Source organism: Cetorhinus maximus, chromosome 26 (assembly GCF_964194155.1).
Source record: "Cetorhinus maximus chromosome 26, sCetMax3.hap1.1, whole genome shotgun sequence".
Classification (NCBI taxonomy): domain Eukaryota; kingdom Metazoa; phylum Chordata; class Chondrichthyes; order Lamniformes; family Cetorhinidae; genus Cetorhinus; species Cetorhinus maximus.
This window is the reverse complement of record NC_135904.1, coordinates 15,420,821-15,439,640: the sequence shown is the minus strand read 5'-3', so window position 1 is coordinate 15,439,640 and position 18,820 is coordinate 15,420,821. Positions and strand designations below refer to the sequence as shown.

At 44.9% G+C, this 18,820-nt stretch overlaps 1 protein-coding gene across 1 annotated transcript in view; it reads right to left on the bottom strand.

Moving 5' to 3' along the window:
* Nucleotides 1-18,334, bottom strand: part of LOC144668328 (aminopeptidase N-like) — a 71,339-nt gene extending 53,005 nt beyond the window's left edge. Inside the window, exons 1-5 of the mRNA XM_078530215.1 lie at nt 17,479-18,334; nt 15,328-15,470; nt 6,979-7,115; nt 1,634-1,760; nt 401-555 (exon numbers count right to left, since the gene is read on the bottom strand). Coding sequence (XP_078386341.1) covers nt 401-555; nt 1,634-1,760; nt 6,979-7,115; nt 15,328-15,470; nt 17,479-18,158 — 1,242 coding nt within the window. The 5' untranslated portion in view covers nt 18,159-18,334. The remainder of the gene's footprint in view (nt 1-400; nt 556-1,633; nt 1,761-6,978; nt 7,116-15,327; nt 15,471-17,478) is intronic.
* Between the last annotated feature and the right edge of the window lie 486 nt (nt 18,335-18,820).

Genomic DNA, 18,820 nt, shown 5'->3' with positions numbered 1-18,820 from the left:
ACTGACCCTCCGACAGTGCAGCACTCCCTCAGTACTGACCCTACGACAGTGCAGCACTCCCTCAGTACTGACCCTCTGATAGTGCAGCACTCCCTCAGTACTGACCCTCCGACAGTGCAGCACTCCCTCAGTACTGACCCTCCGACAGTGCAGCACTCCCTCAGTACTGACCCTCCGACAGTGCAGCACTCCCTCAGTACTGACCCTCCGACAGTGCAGCACTCCCTCAGTACTGACCCTCCGACAGTGCAGCGCTCCCTCAGTGCTGCAATGAATTGTGCCAAAATTGATAGTTCTGATTCAACACACAACCTTCCAACTTAGAAGTATAAGTGCTACAAATGAGTTAAACTTACACTTGATTAATCTAGTCTGATGGAACCAAATATCATATTTGTACCTGATGGGCCAGTTCATGTGCAATGACCTTTAGAACTCTCTCCTTGTTCCCAGCAGATGACAGGTCGGGGTGATATAGGAGTGCTGTCTCACGGTAGGTGACAAGGCCCCAGTTCTCCATCGCACCAGCATTAAAATCAGGAAGTGCGATCTGGTCTAGAAACATGAAACACGAACATCATAATCTTTGTCGAAAGTCCATGGGTGACGCAGGCAACGTTGTGTTCATTAGTGTCCAGTTATTGACGCTACAGTTATAAATTCTCTGATGCATTAACAATTACTCTACAAATACCAATTTTTAAAAAATTATTTTATGGAATATGGGCATCACTGGCTGGGCCAGCATTTATTGCCCATCCCTAGTTGCCCTTGAGAAGGTGGTGGTGAGCTGCCACCAATTTGATAACAGTTGATAACTGGAGCTAACTGACACTCCCAGATGTGGGAGTTCAATTTGAGCCAAGCAAAGTCTCTCTGCAGAGAGAAGCAGAGTTAATGTTTCAGGTCAGTGACCTTTCATCAGAACTAGGGTGAGTTAAAGATGTAGCTGCTTTTAAACAAGTACAAAATAAGGGGGTGGTTGGGTGGGGGGGGGGGGGGGGGGGGGGGGGGGGGATGGGAAAGAACAGAAGGGACACTCTGAAAGGGTGAAAGGGATGATGGTGCAAAGCGACAGGGGGCAGTATTAAAAGAAATAGAAAATGGGTCTGGAGAAGCAGAAAATGACAAGAGCAGAATCATTACTTTTTATTCATTCTCGGGATGTGGGCGTTGCTGGCTGGGCCAGCATTTATTGCCCATCCCTAATTGCCCTCGAGAGGGTGGTGGTGAGCTGCCTTCTTGAATGACTGCAGCGCTACACTTAACCTCTCTTCCCTTTCACCCTGCTGGAGTTTCCCTTCCGCGCTCTGAACAAATGGGTACAGCGGTTACGACGTGAAATAGTTAAATTCAGTGTTGAGTCCAGGGCTCTGAGAGAATTCTGGAAATAACAAAGTATAATCACACAGGCTTCAAGAATAATTGCTCCTAAAACAGTCGGTACTGATTGGAGAAATTGATGCATAAGAGAATTTTGTTTAAAAACTGGAGTTTTCCTACGTCAGATTGAAAACCAATATTGAAGGAAAATCGACATCGCCTCAATTGCTGAATATTGCGAAAACAACAGAAAACATTTATAGTTGAATAAAACACTGTTATCAGAGAAAATGTTCAAAAAAAAACAGACCTGATTTTGGAAGTGGATAGGTAATGTTGTAGTAACTTTCAAAAAACTGTAGAATTTTTCCAGTAACGTTTAATGCATAGCTTCCCTGTCCTTCAGCAATTGCCTGTGCTCGCGCCCAAATGCGGATCTTAAAAAGATTACATTGTTTAGAAATCTTATATCAATTCAAGGGTTCATTTCATACAGTCTCCTGCATGGAAGGAACTGAAGCCCAGAAGAATAATTCTGGTCTTACATCGTGGTACAAAGCCATTTCCTGATAGTGAGAACATTCCAAACTGTACAAAACAATCTCTCTGTGGAAGTGATAAACATTTCACCTCTTACCAGGAAAGGAGTATGACAACTTGTGTCATGGCTTTACATTAGGAATGTCACTGTCACATGCGGAAGATGTTTCCATTAGTAGGAGAGACTAGGACCCAAGAGCACAGCCTTAGAGTAAAGGGAAGACCTTTTAGAACAGAGATGAGGAGAAATTTCTTTAGCCAGAGAGTGGTGAATCTGTAGAATTCATTGCCACAGAAGGCTGTGGAGGCCAGGTCATTGAGTGTAAGACCAAGATAGATAGGTTCTTGATTGGTAAGGTGGATCAAAGGTTACGGGGAGAAGGCGAGAGAATGGGGTTGAGAAACTTATCAGCCATGATTGAATGGCGGAGCAGACTCGATGGGCCGAATGGCTTAATTTCTGCTCCTATGTCTTATGATCTTATGGAACTGAATATCCAAGGGTGCTCAATATTTAGGACAGGCAGACAAAAAGGAAAAGGAGGTGGTGTGGTGTTGTTAGTTGAAGATGAAATCAGTGCAATAGCGAGAGAGGATATTGGCTCAGAAAATCTAGATGTAGAATCAGTCTGGGTGGAGCTAAGAAGCAACAAGGGGTGGGAAACATTAATGGGAGTTGTCTACAGGCCTCCAAACAGTAGTGATAAGGTAGGGGATGGCAGTAAACAGGAAATTAGAGATGCATGTAACAAGGGTGCTACAGTAATCATGGGTGACTTTAATCTACATATAGACCGGGCGAACGAAATTAGCAATAATACTGTGGTGGATGAATTCCTGGAGTGTGTACGAGATGGTTTTTTAGACCAGTATGTTGAGGAACCGACTAGGGAACAGGCTATCCTAGATTTGGTTTTGTGCAATGAGAAGGGGTTAATTAATAATCTTGTTGTGTGGGGTCCTTTAGGGAACAATGACGATAACATAATAGAATTCTTCATTAGGATGGAAAGTGAAGTAGTCCGATTTGAAACTGGTGTCCTAAATCTTAACAAATGAAACTACAAAGGTACGAGGTGTGAGTTGGCTGAGATAGATTGGGGAACTTCATTAAAAGGTGGATAAGCAATGTCTAATATTTAAGGAACGAATTTGTGTATTGCAACAGTTATACATTCCCTTCTGGTGCAAAAACACAACAGGAAAAGCAGCCCAACCATGGCTAGCAAAAAAAATTAAGGGTAGTATTAGATCCAAAGGGAAGTTATATAAAGTTGCTAGAAAAAGTAGCAAGCCTGAGGATTGGGAGCAGTTTAGAATTCAGCAAAGGAGGACCAAGAGATTGATTAAGGGGGAAAACAGAGTATGAGAGTAAACTTGCAAGGAACATAAAAGCAGACTGTAAAAGCTTCTAGAAGTATGTAAAAAGAAAAAGATTAGTGAAGAGAAGTGTCTGAAACGAGAGAATTTATAATAGAGAACAAGGATATGGCAGAGCAATTAGACAACTACTTTAGTTCTGTCTTCACAGAGGAAGGTATAAATAACTTCCCAGAAATGCTAGGGAACCAAAGGTCTAGTGAGAAGGAGGAATTGAAGGAAATTAATATTATTTTTAAAAATAGTGCTGGAGAAATTAATGGGACTGAAGGCCGATAAATTCAAAGGGCCTGGTAATCTACATCCCAGGGTACTAAAGGAGGTGGCCATAGGAATAGTGAATGTGTTGGTTGTCATCTCCCAAATTTCTGTAGTTTCTGGAACAGTCCCAGCAGATTGGAAAATGGCAAATGTAACCCCACTGTTTAAAAAAGTAGGGAAGGAGAAAACATGGAATTACAGACCGGTTAGCCTAACATCAGTAGTAGGGAAAATGCTAGAATCTTTGTAAAGGATGTGATAACTGGACACTTAGACAACAGGATTAGACAAAGTCAACGTGGATTCATGAAAGGAAAATCCTGTTTGACAAACCTACTGGAGTTCTTTAAGGATGTAACTTGCAGAATAGATAAGGGAGAACCAGTAGATGTGGTATATTTGGATTTTCAGAAAGCTTTCGATAAAGTCTCACTTAAGAGGTTAGTGTGTAAAATTAAAGTACATGGGATTAGGGATAATATATTGGCATGGATTGAGAATTGGTTAGCAGACAATAAACAGAGAGTAGGAATAAATGGGTCTTTTTCGGAGTGGCAGGTGGTGACTAGTGGGGTACCGCAGGAATTAGTGCTTGGGCCCCAGCTATTCACAATAGATGTCAATTATTTGGAAAAGGGAACCAAATGTAATATTTCCTAGTTTGCTGACAGTATGAAACTTGGTGGGAAGGTGAGCGATGAGGAGGATGTTAAGAGGCTTCAAGGCAATTTAACAGGTTGAGTGAGTGGGCAAAAACATGGCAGATGCAGTAAAACATGGATAAGTGTGAAGTTATCCACTCTGGTAGGAAAAACAATGGCAGAGTATTATTTAAATGGTGATAGATTGGGAAATGTTGATGTACAAAGGGATCTGGGTGTCCTTGTACACCAATCACCGAAAGCAAGCATGCAGGTGCAGCAAGCAGTTAAGAAGGCAAATGGTATATTGGCCTTCATTGTGACAGGACTCGAGTACAGGAGCAAGGATGTCTTACTGCAGCTGTACAGGGCCTTGGAGAGACCACACCTGAAGTATTGTGTGCAATTTTGGTCTCCTTACCTAAGAAAGGATATACTTGCCATAGAGGGAGTGCAGCGAAGGTTCACCAGACTGATTCCTGGGATGGCAGGATTGTCATATGAGGAAAGACTGGGCCAGCTAAGCCTGTCTTCACTGGAGCTTAGAAGAACGAGAGGGGATCTCACTGAAACGTATAAAATTCCGAAAGGGATGGACAGACTGGATGCAGGGATGATGTTTCCTCTGGCTGGGGGGGTCTAGAACAAGGGGTCACAATCTCAGGATACGGGCTAGACCATTTAGGTCTGAGATGAGGAGAAACCTCTTCACTCAGAGGGTGGTGAACCTGTGGAATTCTCTACCACAGAGGGCTGTGGAGGCCAAGTCACTGAATATATTTAAGAAGGAAATAGATAGATTTCTAGACTCTAAAGGCTTCAAGGGGTATGGGAAGAGTGTGGGAGTACGGCATTGAGATAGAGGATCAGCCATGATCATAGTGAATGGCAGAGCAGGCTCGAAGGGCTGAATGACCTACTCCTGCTCCTATTTTGTATGTTTCTAAACTACCCACAGCTTGTGATCTCACTATTCTAGTTTGTTTCCCTTTCCCAATTTCTGTATCCGGTGTTCGGAAAGTCATCTAAAAAAGACAAGAGGATCGTGAAGCCACATACAACACAGTTAAACAAATGCTAGCTAACATGTTAGCATTGCATATATATGTGATAGCATTTTATTGGTGTTTAAACCAAACTGTCCCTCAGGTATTCAGGCAGCTGACAGAGCACACACCTCAAAGCCAGTAGGAGCTGCTGGACCAGAGCAGAGGTCCTGCCAGTTTGTTTGAAGCTCTGTGAGGTCAGAAGGAGCAGGATTGGGGGTTGGAGATTGTCCCGTTCTGAAATGTGAAGCTTCCCCAATGCCCCCGCCCCATCGGCTCTGGATTCTTGGGTTCAGGCTCACAGCTGCTTAATATAAGCCGAGTGCTAGAATCCAGCTCCCAACCCCCAGTTTTGCACCCATACTTCAGTGTCCAGTGCATAGGGATCTGAGCATTGTGATATATGGATTGTAGGGTAGCTGGCTCAAGCAAGATCTCAGACGATGGTTGTCCCCACCTTTTTGCAATTACCCCAGGTCCAGGGAAGGGTCCCGTGCTCAGGGTTTTGCGTCAAGGCCAATGGTGCAAACAGTAAATAGTGGAATGGCTGGAACCTCGAGGGACGTGGGCTGCTTACAGGCGGAGGATTCTTCAGGAAGAGGACTTGTGTTTCCTTTAAGTGCGTGAGGAAGGCAACAGGAAACCAACTCATGTATTCTTTTATAAAAGCAAAAAACTGCGGATGCTGGAAATCCAAAACAAAAACAAAAACAAAAAACTTTTTTCCTTAGTCATACGGACTCGAAACTCCTATCCACAGATGCTGTCAGACCTGCTGAGTTTTTCCAGGTATTTTTATTTTTGTTTTTGTCATGTATTCTTTCCCTTTGTCATATTGCTCATTGAAATTGAAAATGGGAGCAGCAACTGAAGAGGAAAACACAGGACAACGAGGTGTGGAGAGTTGAGCAGGGGACCTGCCTTTGGGCAGCTCATTACTACAGGACAGAGTAATGAGGAACTTGCATTTTGTAACACCTTTCACAACCTCAGGCAACTCAGTACTTCACGGCCAATGAAATACTATTGGAATGCAGTCAGCTGAAGAGGAAAACGTGAATTGTGGAGAAATGAGCAGAGGACCTGTCCTTGGGTAGGTCACTATTACATATGGATTTATCCCATCACAAGACTTAAAGCCCAAGGTAATGAGACTCGAGGGACAATGTTCCATTTTTGAGCATATCAAAGATTAGGGATTATGTAAAGTATGTAGTATAAGAGTATCTGGTATAGTAAAGGTTAATGTGAGACTGGGTACAGTTCCACCCACAATGTGATGTAAAGAGACACACGACCAGAGTCTAGAGAGAGTTATGGACTGGACAGAGACCGGTTTAGAAGCCAGCATGGGGTTAGCTCCTAGCTTGGACTATACCCTGGGTATATCTACATAGTTTGGTGTTATCAATAAACACTTCATGTTTAACCAATCATGACAGAACCTCTTTGTGAGACCTACTGAACATGCAGCATATGACACAACATGATTGTCCTTTTTGTCATTCCCTGCAGAGTGCTGCTGGGAGAATGACACCATTTTAGTTTCTGATTATCATGTCAAATGCTACCTTTGATTCCCAGATGGTGAGCATTGGTCTTGCCACACAATGTAGAGTGAAGAATCTCACTGGGCAAGTCACACAGAATTGCTCTCACCTATATCAAAGAATCAAAGGCTCTCAGTAATCAGTTCACTAATCCTGGTGGAACAACTCCTGCCACATGAGGACCCAAAGGAAATTTCAAATTTCAAATTTAAGGATAACTAAGTTCTGATCTCTTACCAAAGTTCCATTTGCTTCTTCAGCCAGAAAGTCAAAGTCAGAAACAATGAAAGCAAGTAGATAAGTAGACATCTTGGGTGTTTGACTAAATGCAGTAACTGTCCAACTGATTTTATTTTCTGTTGTGGTTTTATTTTCTGCAATAAAACAAAGAACTTCATTGTATCTCAAGAAAAACTCAGAAGTGCTTGATGCTTAAAGAATTAGTCTGAAGTACCACTTCTGTTAGTTTGGTACCGCAGTAGCCATTTGACACACAAAGATCCCACCAGAAGCTCTAGGATGGAACAACATTCATTCTCAATGGAATTGATTGAGCAAGGAGTCCTGGCCAATTTAATATAATCTGCTCATATTGTTCCCAATGTTATATTTAATTTCCTACAAATCATTTAATTGCATTTAATTTGTTTTATTTGATTTGATTTTCACTATCTTTTGTATCTCAATTATTTTTTATTCATTCACGAGATGTGGGTGTCACTGGCTAGGTCGGCATTTATTGACCATCCCTAATTGCCCTTGAGAAGGTGTTGGTGAGCTGCCTTCTTGAACTGTTGCAGTCCATGTGGTGTAGGTACACCCACAGTGCTGTTAGGGAGGGAGTTCCAGGATTTTGACCCAGTGACAGTAAAGGAACGGCGATATATTTCCAAGTCAGGATGGTGAATGGCTTGGAGGGGAACTTCCAGGTGGTGGTGTTCCCATCTATCCGCTGCCCTTGTCCTTCTAGGTGGTAATGGTCGTGGTTTCAGAAGGTGTTGTCTAAGCAGCCTTGGTGAATTCCTGCAGTGCATCTTGTGGATGGTACACACTGCTGCTACTGTGTGTCAGTGGTGGAGGGAGTGAATGTTTGTGGATGTGGTGACAATCAAGGGGCTGCTTTGTCATGGACGGTGTCAAGCTTCTTGAGTGTTGTGGGAGCTGCACTCACCCAGGCAAGTGGGGAGTATTGCATCACACTCCTGACTTGGGTATTAAAATACATAGTTTGCTAATTAAAATTTAGGGCAATCATATTTAACGTTTTTGTTGTTTATGTCAAACATGAAAGAATCGCACAAAAAAGAAGATAAAGTCTGATTAAATATTTAGGCTCGTAACTTGTGTGGGCAGTAATAAATGGCTATGGTGAATTTCAAGTTCAAGGAAAATCAAGTGTTTCTGTAAACCATGTGGAACACATCCCACCAACTCCGAGAGCCCTGCTGCCATTTTATGCTGTACAGGCTTTGGGGAGGCAGGAGGTGAGTTAATTGCTGAAGGATTCCTAGCCTCTGACCTGCTCTTGTAGCCACAGTGTTTATATGGCTACAATTTTATGTTTGTAGAATTGTACAGCATAGAGGAGGTAATTCAACCCATTAAGACTGTGCTGCCTCTTTCAGGGAATGGCCCGGTTAGTCTAACTGCCTCGCTCTTTCTCCATTTTCCTGTAACTTTTTTCTCCTTCAAGTATTTATCCATTTGCTCTCCGAAAGCTGCCACGGAATCTGCTTCTACCATCCACTCAGGCAATAATTTCCAAATCCTAACCCTCATTGTATCTGAAGATTTTTCTTTATGTCATTAAAGCAAAATCCAGCAGAAGCTGCAAATCTGAAATGAAACAGAAGATCTTTGAAATACTCTGGCAGCATCTGTGGAGAGAGAAACAGAGTTAATGGGCAGAATTTAATGCCCCCTTCTAAGGCAAGCCTGGAGGTTGGGGCTCATTTAATTGGGCAGGAGGGTACCAGCTGGGGGCCCTGCCACCTTCCTGCCTCCTGGCCCAATCAAATCTGGGAGGGAAGGTTCATGGTCGGTCTCCCAGCCCCATAACAATTGAGACCCTGAAGTGGGCAATTCAGAGCAGAATTTTACAGTCCATTGCTGGCAGGTTTGCAGGTGGAGCAGGGCAAAATTCTCTTCCAGATACTCGCCCTGACCTGTCCACCATTTTATGTGGGATGGTCAAGGTCTAGGGCAGTCCGCCCACCCTCACATCGAGTGGCCCGGCCTCAATTTTGAAGCTGGAGTTCAGGGTGGAGGGCAGCAGGCGTGACACCCTGCTCAGCCCTCCGGCAGCAAGTGGGGGGTTTGCACTGGCCTCAAAGGCCCCATTTACACATCAGCCTCCCACCCCTGGGGTCTGCACCCCCAGTGCTCCCCACCTCATCCCCCCTATCCATGGTTACTCCCACCCACTGGCCTCACCATCAAGGCCTCTCTAAGACCCCCAAGCTCCATTTCCCCAAGTGCTGGGGAGACGGTGGTGTACTGGTAATGTCACCTTTAGCTAAAGTCCCAGGCTACTGTTCTGGGGACATGGGTTCCAATCTCACCACGGCAGCTGGTGGAATTTAAATTCAATTAATCAAATCTGGAATTGAAAGATAGTTTCAGTGATGGTGATCGTGAAACCATTGTTGCTTGTCATAAGTTCCCATCTGGTTCACAAATGCCCTTTAGAGAAGGAAATCTGCTTACCCAGTCTGGGCTACATGTGACTCCAGACCCACAGCAATGTGGTTAACTGTTAACTGCCCCCTGAAAAGGTATGGCAGGCCACTCAGTTCAAGGGCAGTTAGGGATGGGCAACAAATGCCTGCATCCCATGAAAGAATAATAAAAATCCCCCCACCAGACCTCCCCTCCCCACCGTGAGACCACCCCCTGCGCTTACCTGGCCCTGGAATCCAGAACTTAGAATCTGGCCACTGCTGCCATTGGCGCTGCCAGGGCAACAGAGCTGCTGGCCAATCAGGTTGGCTGGCAGCTCTGAGGCAGGGTTTCCACCTGAGTGGGGGTGGGGGGGGCGGAAGTCCCATCTTCAGCCAATTACCATCCCTCGGAGTGTTAAATAGTTGTTCAGCTGCTGTGAACAGTCCTCGTAAAACTCTTTGCTACCCTCTCCACAGCCTTCACACCCTTCCAATACTCCAGCTGGCACCAAGCGAGTCTTTTAGAAAGGCTTAGTATAAAATCCCGGCTTTTTTATTCTTATGTTTCTATTGATTAAGCCCAGATGAGCTGGATTCAGCAACCGTCACAGCTTCTTCAGAAAGCCTTGACTAGGGTCAAATTTAAAACAGATACATGGGAACACCACCAAGTAGTGGAGAGCTTGTTACCAATCCACTCCCAGGAAGTCATTTAAGTATAATATATTTTTTTAAATTATTCATTCATGGGATGTGGATATCGCTGGCTAGGCCAGCATTTATTGACCATCCCTAGTTGCCCTTGAGAAGGTGGTGGTGAGCTGCCTTCTTGAACCGCTGCAGTCCGTGTGGTGTAGGTACACCCACAGAGCTGTTAGGGAGGGAGTTCCAGGATTTTGACCCAGCGACAGTGAAGGAATGGTGATGTTCCAAGTCTGGATGGTGAGTGACTTGGAGGGAAACTTCCAGGTGGTGTTGTTCCCATCTATCTGCTGCCCTTGTCCTTCTAGATGGTAGTGGTCATGGGTTTGGAAGGTACTGTATAAGGAGCCTTGGTGAATTTCTGCAGTGCATCTTGTAGATGGTACACACTGCTGCTACTGTGTATCGGTGGTGGAGGGAGTGAATGTTTATGGATGTGGTGCCAATCAAGCGAGCTGTTTTGTCCTGGATGGTGTCAAACTTCTATACTTCCATTAAAACTGAAAGTGGGATCCAGATTGTTAATATTTCTATATCCATTGTTTATAAACAGTGCCATTATTTATAAAACCCAGGGCCCATAAGCTTTGTTAACTGCTTTATTAGCTTACATCTTTCTCTAGTTTTTCCCTTATCACTCCTCATGCCCTCTCTGAGCTTATCCTGTCCATGAGACCCACCTCCTTCACCCTTAACCCTATTCCCACTAAAGTGCTGACCCCCGAACCCTCCTGATCACCATGTTAGCTGCTATTGTTACCAACTCTCTTCAGGTTCCATCCCTCTCTTCTTCAAAACTGACTTCATTGCTCCTCCCTTCAAAAAAAAAACAATCCTTGAGGCCATGGTCTTTGCAAACTGCCTCCCCATCTCCAACCTCCCTGTCCCCTCAAAAGTTCTTAAATGTGATGTCACCTCCCAAATCCATGCTCATTTTCCCCTTGAATTCTTTGTTTGATTCCTCCAGTCAGGTTTCCACCCTGCCACAATGCTGAAATGGCCGTTAGTGAAATTACAAAAGGTATCTTATGTGACCGACAAAAGTAAGCATTCCCTCCTCATCCTTCCGGATCTTTCTGCAACCTTTGACACGGTTGATCAAATCATCCTCCTCCAACACTTTTCCACTGTCGTCCAGCTGGGTGAAACTGCTCTTGCCCGGTTCCATTGTCTCTGGTCCCTCCTGCAAACTCAGTTTCCGACTTACCGATTCCATCCCTGTCCTGGGCAACTGACTGAGGTTGACCCAGGCAGTTTGCAATCTTGGTGTCATTTGACACCAAGATAAACTTCACACCAGAACCTCCTCAAAATACTCAATTAGTCCAACAAGATTTGTCCTTGATAATCCATGCTGCCTCAGAAGTAGGCAAGAAGTGCAGGAGGCCCCTGGGGTCTCGCTCACAAATCAGTTTTCTGTTTTGGAAGCTGGTGAGGGCACTGGTTCCTCGGAGGAGTGCAGTCAGAGCCAAGTTTGTGTCACCACAAGTGGCTCAGCTGTACAGGAGGGGAGGAAGAAGAAAGGAAGAGCTATAGTGATAGGGGATTCATTAGTTAGGGGAGCAGACAGGCATTTCTGTGGCCTTAGACGTGACTCCTGAATGGTATGTTGCCTCCCTGGTGCCAGGGTCAAGGATGTCACAGAGCGGCTGCAGGACATTCTCCTGGGGGAGGGTGATCAGCCAGAGGCCATGGTCCACATTGGGACAAATGACTTAGGTAGGAAAGGGGATGTAGTCCTACAATCATAATTTAGGGAGCTACATAGAAAATTAGCAAGCAGGACCTCTAATGTATTAATCTGCAGATTACTCCCAGTGCCACATGCCAGTGAGTAAAGAAATAGGAGGATAAGGCATATGAATGTGTGGCTGGAAAAATGGTGCAGGAGTGAGGGCTTTAGATTCCTGGGACACTGGGACTGGCTCTGGGGGAGATGGCACCTGTACAAGCCGGACGGGTTGCACTTGATCAGAGCTGGGACTGAGTTCCTGGGGGGCGTTTTGCTAGTGCTGTTGGGGGGGCTTTAAACTAACTCAGCAGGGCTGTGGGAACCAGAAGAAACTATTAGAGAGGAATAACAGGGTGAACAAAATACTGGGAGGGACAGATTGCACTGGTATAGAGAATAGTAAGTTAATAGATGAAGTCGGGGTGAGGGAGAAAGTAAGAAAATCTAAATCAGGGTTACTGTGCATGTATGTGAATGCATGGAGTATAGTAAGTAAGATTGGGGAGTTACAGGCACAGATTGCCATGTGGAAATATGATGTTGTGGCGATAACAGAGACCTGGCTCAAGGAAGGGCAGAACTGGGTGTTAAATATTCCCGGGCACAAGGTGTTCAGTAAAGTTAAGAAAGGAAGGAAAGCAGGAGGGGTGGCGGTATTGGTGAAGGAGAACATTGCAGTGCTGGAGAAAGAGGATGTCCCAGAGGGTTCAAGGACAGATTCAATTTGGCTAAAGCTAAGGAACAAAAAGGGTGCAATTCCATTGCTCGGTGTAGTCTATAGACCACCAACTAGTGAGAAGGACGTACAAGAACAAATCTGCAGGGAAATTACAGAGAGATGCAGGCATTATAGAGTCGTTATAATGGTGACTTTAATTAACCAAACGTGGATTGGGTCAGTGGTAGTGTGAAGGGGGGATAGGGGGAAAAAGTTCCTAGATTGTGTCCAGGAGAAGTTTTTACAGCAGTATGTTTCCAATCCAACAAGAAAAAACGCACTGTTGGATCTGGTTCTTGGAAATGAGGTGGGCCAAGTAGATCAAGTGTCAGTGGCAGAACATTTAGGAGACAGTGAACATTGTATTGTACGTTTTAGGATGATGATAGAAAAGGATGATAGGCATTCCAGAGTAAAAATAATTAACTGAACAAGAGCCAAATTCAATGAGGCAAGAACGGAGCTGGGCTAGATAGACTGGAATGAAAGATTGACGGAAAAATTATAGCTGAACAATAGGCTACCTTCAAAATAGAATTGGTTTGGGCACAGTCAAGGTATATTCCATCGAGAGGGAAAGGTAGGGCAAACAAATCCAGAGCTCCCTGGATGAAAAAGGAGATTGAAATTAAGATAAAGAAGAAAAAGTGTACTTGTGACAAGTGTCAGGTGGAAAATACAGTTGGGAACCAAGAGGAATACAGAAGGTTCAGAGTGGGGGTGGGTGAAAAAGCATATTAGAGAAGCTAAGAGGGATTATGAGAAAAGACTGGCAGCCAACATAAAGGGGAATCCCAAAGTCTTCTATAAGCATATAAATAGTAAAAGGGCGGTAAAAAGAGGAGTAGGGCCAATTAGGGACCTAAAAGAGAATTTACACACGGACAAAGGAGCCATGGTTGAGGTATTAAATGAATGCTTTGCATCTGTCTTTACCAAGGAGATAGATGTTACCTAGGCCATGGTGACAGATGAGGAAACTCTGTCACTAGAAGGGTTCAAAATTGATAAGGAGGTAGTGTTGAATAGATTGTTGATACTTAAAGTTGACAAGGCACCGGGACCGGATGAGATGTATCCAAGGATATTGAAGGAAGTGAGAGTAGAAATTGCAGGGGCACTGGCCAGAATCTTTCAGTCTTCCCTAGACTCAGGGGGGGTGCCAGAGGACTGGAAATTGTAAACATTATGCCCTTGTTCAAATAAGGTTGTAAGGATAAGCTCAGCAATTACAGACCAGTCAGTTTAACATCAATGGTGGGCAAGATCCTAGAAACAATTATTTGGGATAGCATTGGTAGTCACATGGAAAAATATGGGTTGAAAAGGAAGAGCCAGCATGAATTTCTAAAGGGGAACTCGTGTTTAACTAACTTGGAGTTTTTTGAAGAGGTAACAGAAAAGGTTGATGAGGGTAATGCTGTTGATATGGTGTACATGGACTTTCAAAAGGTATTTGATACAGTGCCACAGAACTGACTTGTGAGAAAAGTTATTGTTATTGATTTGAGGTAAGGGGCAGGAGGTTTAGAGGGGATTTGAGGAAAAATGTTTTCACCCAGAGAGTGGTTGGAATCTGGAACTCACTGCCTGAGGGGATGTTAGAGGCAGGAACCCTCACAACATTTAAGAAGTATTTAGATGAGCACTTGAAATGCCATAGCATACAGGGTTACAGGCCAAGTGCTGGAAAATGGGATTAAAATAGATAGGGGCTCGATGATCCTGCACAGACACAATGGCCGAAGGGCCTGTTTCTGTGCTGTAAACTCTAAGACCCTATGACTCTATTCATCCATGTTTGCCCAGTAGCTGTTCATTTTCTTCTGGATTCATTTTCAAAAGCTTCCCTGCCACTGACATTAAACTGACTGGGCACGTTTATCCTTCTCTCCTTTTTTTTTGAACACAGCAATAGAGAAAATCCGTTTTGGGGGAGGTCAGACATGAAATGCTCCACCCCCTCCTATCCCTGCACCTGCCCCACCCCTGCCTGCCGCTTCCTCTCCTGTCCCCGCACTAACACCTCTCTCCCCGCCACATCCAGAATCACAGAATTATTACGGTGCAGAAGGCCATTCAGCCCATCGTGTCTGCACCATCTCTGAGCATTTTAACTTAGTGCCAATCTCCTGCCTTTTCCCCATAACCCTGCACATTGTTTCTATTTAAATAATCATCCAATGCCCTCTTGAATGCCTCAATTGAACCTGCCTCCCCCACACTTCCAGGCAGTGCATTCCAAACCCTAACTACTCGCTGTGTGAAAAAGTCTTTTCTCACGTCACATTTGCTTCTTTTGCAAAGCACTTTAAAACTGTGCCCTCTGATTCTCAATCCATTTACAAGCGGGAACAGTTTCTCCCTATCTACTCTGTCCAGACCCCTCATGATTTTGGAAACTTCAATCAAGTTTCCTCTCAGCCTTCTCCTCTCCAGGGAAAACAGCCCCAACTCCTCCGATTTTTCCTCATAACTGAAGTGTCTCATCCCTGAAATCATTCTTGTAAACCTCTTCTGCACTCTATCCAATGCATTCACATCCTTCCTATAGTGTGGTGCCCAGAACTGTACACAATACTCCAGCTGAGGTCTAACCAGTGTCCTATATAAGTTCATCATAACCTCCCCACTGCTCAATGCCCCTATTAATGGCCACCTTGGCCTGTGCCCTACCCATCCCTCACAACTCCTCATCCTCGCCACATACTAATTTTATCTGAGGTACTTGATTAAAACCACTAATAATTTGTGAATGAAACTGTGACACTGACCAAGTGATGGCATGTTGGAGATTGCTTTGTATCCCTCTTTATATTTCAGAGTTATGTTGAATGTTGCTTTCATTGCTGGCTCATCAAAGCATGGAAATGCCTTCCTAGCATCCGTGGGCTGCATCTGAGTTGTTGCAATAACTCTAAGAACAAAGGAACAGATCAGACATCAGTAATCACAGAGAAACTCAAAATGATGATGCTGCACTTTAATATTCATCTTCATTTTCAATTATCATTTTCTCCCCAATGTTTCATTATTTTTGCTGAATGACCAGTTAGTCACTGGGTGAGTGGCTGGACGAGGCTGTTTGAGGACTCATTTTATAACTGACCCCAAGCAGTTTATGAGCTGCTTGATGATCGGCTGAATGGTTATGGTTCATTTCCTATAGGAAGCCTGTTGCTGGCATTCTGTGTAGCCTTGGTGGCCAGGGCAAGCAGGGATTAATAGCAATGCAGTTCAGCCATATTGAACTTGGATGGTCAAGGTTGAAATACAATTTCTAGTTTTATTCCTGGACAACCTGCAATAGCCTGAGACAACCTGGACCTTTTGTGCATTGCTACTCAGGCCAAACGCTATTCTAAGTGTTTACAAATCACCAACTTTGCAGATTTTTGCCAGATGCAATAACCTATGAGGTAAGGGTCTGTTTTAGAGCTGGTTGTGGACCAGGAGTCTCCCATCCCCACCCACCCAGACACTCGAGACAGTCTTCATCTGCCCCCAGGCCAAGTTCCAGACTTTCTCCCTTCTCTCAATCACACCTTCCCCTCCTCCTCCCCCGCCTCCAACCCTACCCCTTCGATCCCCGCCCATCCCCATTTTACATTTGATTACATATATAAATGCAAGTCATTGTTGTTGTGCTTGTGCACTCTGTAATGTTCTGTCACAATGATAGAAAGGCTAATGGTGTCCATTATTTATGCACAAATCAAACTGTAAACTCAGGTCAGCACAGGTTTGTGGTTAATCTGAAATCTGTTCCCTGAGATCCTCCATATGAGATTCAGTGCTCCACCATTATCTTTGTGAAAATGGGATTTCACTGTTTGCCTCATCATTGACAGGCATCAAATTGCATCAAGTTGCAGTATTTGTGTGGAGATAATATTTTTGAAATCCATCAGTCCTTTCTCTCTCCCACAATCAAACCTTTCTTTCCCTCTCTTTATTTATCTTTTTGTACCTGATTTAACATTAAATTCACACTAAATTACACTTCCCTGTTCAGCTTTAAGCTGTTAATTTCACAATCCTTTGGATCTGATTGGTTAAGGAGGCACAGTTGCTTGCTCTGTATAGGGGACTGGAACATTCTCCATTTATCGTAAAAAGTAGTGGAAAAATATCATCCGCATAAAACAAGCAAGGTAGAGTATAACTAATCAGTCTAACTAACCCTAACCAGGCAGTGTCCAACGAATCTAGGACACCATTCATTGACCTATCAAACCTGACAATCAAACAAAGGCTATTGGTATTGACAATATTCCAACAATAGTACTGAAGACTTGTGCTCCAGAACTTGCCACACCCCTAGCCAAGCTGTTCCAGTACAGCTACAACACTGGCATCTACCCGGCTATGTGGAAAATTGTCCAGGTATATCCTGTACACAAAAAGCAGAACAAATCCAACCCGGCCAATTACCACCCCATCAGTCTAATCTCAATCATCAGTAAAGTAATGGAAGGGGTCATCAACAGTGCTATCAAGCAGCACTTGCACAGCAATAACCTGCTCACTGATGCCCAGTTTGGGTTCCGCCAGGGCCACTCAGCTCCTGGCCTCATTACAGCCTTGGTTCAAAAATGGGCAAAAGAGTTGAACTCCCGAAGTGAGGTGAGAGTGACTGCCCTTGACATCAAGGCAACATTTGACCGAGTGTGGCATCAAGGAGCCCCAGCAAAACTGGAGTCAATGGGAATCAGGGGGGGAAACTCTCCACTGGTCGGGGTCATAATCCTTTCATTTCAGGAGTCAGTCGAGTGAATCTTCCCTGTACAGATCCTGATGTTTTTATATTCCTTGTACTTCCCTTCTTTTAGAACATTGTTAAAACAAATCAGTGAAAATAATCTTTCCTTATATTTTGTACATAAAATGTATATTATTATTTGTTGTTTTTAAAACTGACTGACCTGGTAAGTCCGGCTTCATTGCGGTATTCGCTTCTGTAAAATCCCGAGAGATCATCCGCCAAAGCGCCTTCAAATTCTGTGTACAGGGAATATTTTTTACCCGTGGACAGTTTGGAGCGCAGTTTGATCGCTAGATATTGGGTATCATTTGTTAGCCATGATTGTTCTATTTGGGGGGGGGTTGAACCGTCTGTGGCCTGCAGTTTGGCCAATTGGTTCTGAAACTTGGTCAAAGTCAGTTTGTTGCAGTGAATCAGGATCAGATCCGTGTCTTGTTCGCAGTGAAAGAAAACAGTGGAATTACCGGTGAAATAATAATTCTTTTGCGGATCCTTATCCAGCCGGGGCCAGAGGAACAGGTCATAATGTTCGGGAATTAGAGTCTTGGGCAGTCGGTATTTGTCCCAGGGCGGAGGTGGAGGCGTCGGGTGGGCGCTGGTCGGGTGGGAGACGGGCGGGTGGGCGCTGGTCGGGTGGGAGACGGTCGGGTGGGAGACGGGCGGGTGGGCGCTGGGCGGCGGGGAATCCGTGTGGGGAATTTCGGGCGGGTCACACCCCGAATTATTCCCCTTCTCCTGAGCGTAAACCACGGCCAGGGCGATGATAGTGGCGAGGGCAGCGGCGCTGACCAGGACTCCCACCAGGACCAGCGTTTTACTGACGAAGAACCCTTGCGCCATGTCGGCAGCTCAGGAAACTCAGGTGAAGCGGGACCAGGATCCAGCGGCGCAGCGCTTTTCAAGCGGAGACTCGGCTTTTATTGCCAGGCGGGTTAATGGTTGAAGTATTAACTGGAGCGACCAGTCTCCTCTCGGCTGACGCTTTGAAACATCTGGAACCACTTCGGTGCCAACAAAGTTTAACGGAAAACGGGTCCCCGGAAATGTCAGTTCGCCAGAGGAAAGCCCCCCCGGGGGGTGGGGTGGTCCCGGGGTGGTCCTGGGGGTGGGGTGGGGTCTTGCTCGGCTCGGCTCAGGCGCCAACCCCCAATGAGAGGGGGAACCGTCTCTTTAAAACGAGAGTCTGGAAAACTCAGTACTTGCTGGAGTTACTTTTCAATATTAAGAGTTTGATACAATCCAGATGTTTTGTATCTGCACCGCCCCCAATGGTCCCCCAACAGGAACAACCTGGAATTCACATCATTGCAAACTGGTCAACCCTGTGCAGCCAGAGAGAGAGGTGGGGGGGGGGGGTGGGGGGACTCGGTCTGACTACCTGCTTTCCTGCTTTAATTCTTATTAATAATTATTGTGACACCTCCACTCAGGAACCAAAACCATTCCCCAAACTCCCAGCTCCCGCCTCAGCGAAGCTCAAACAAGAGCGAAGCAAACTCGGA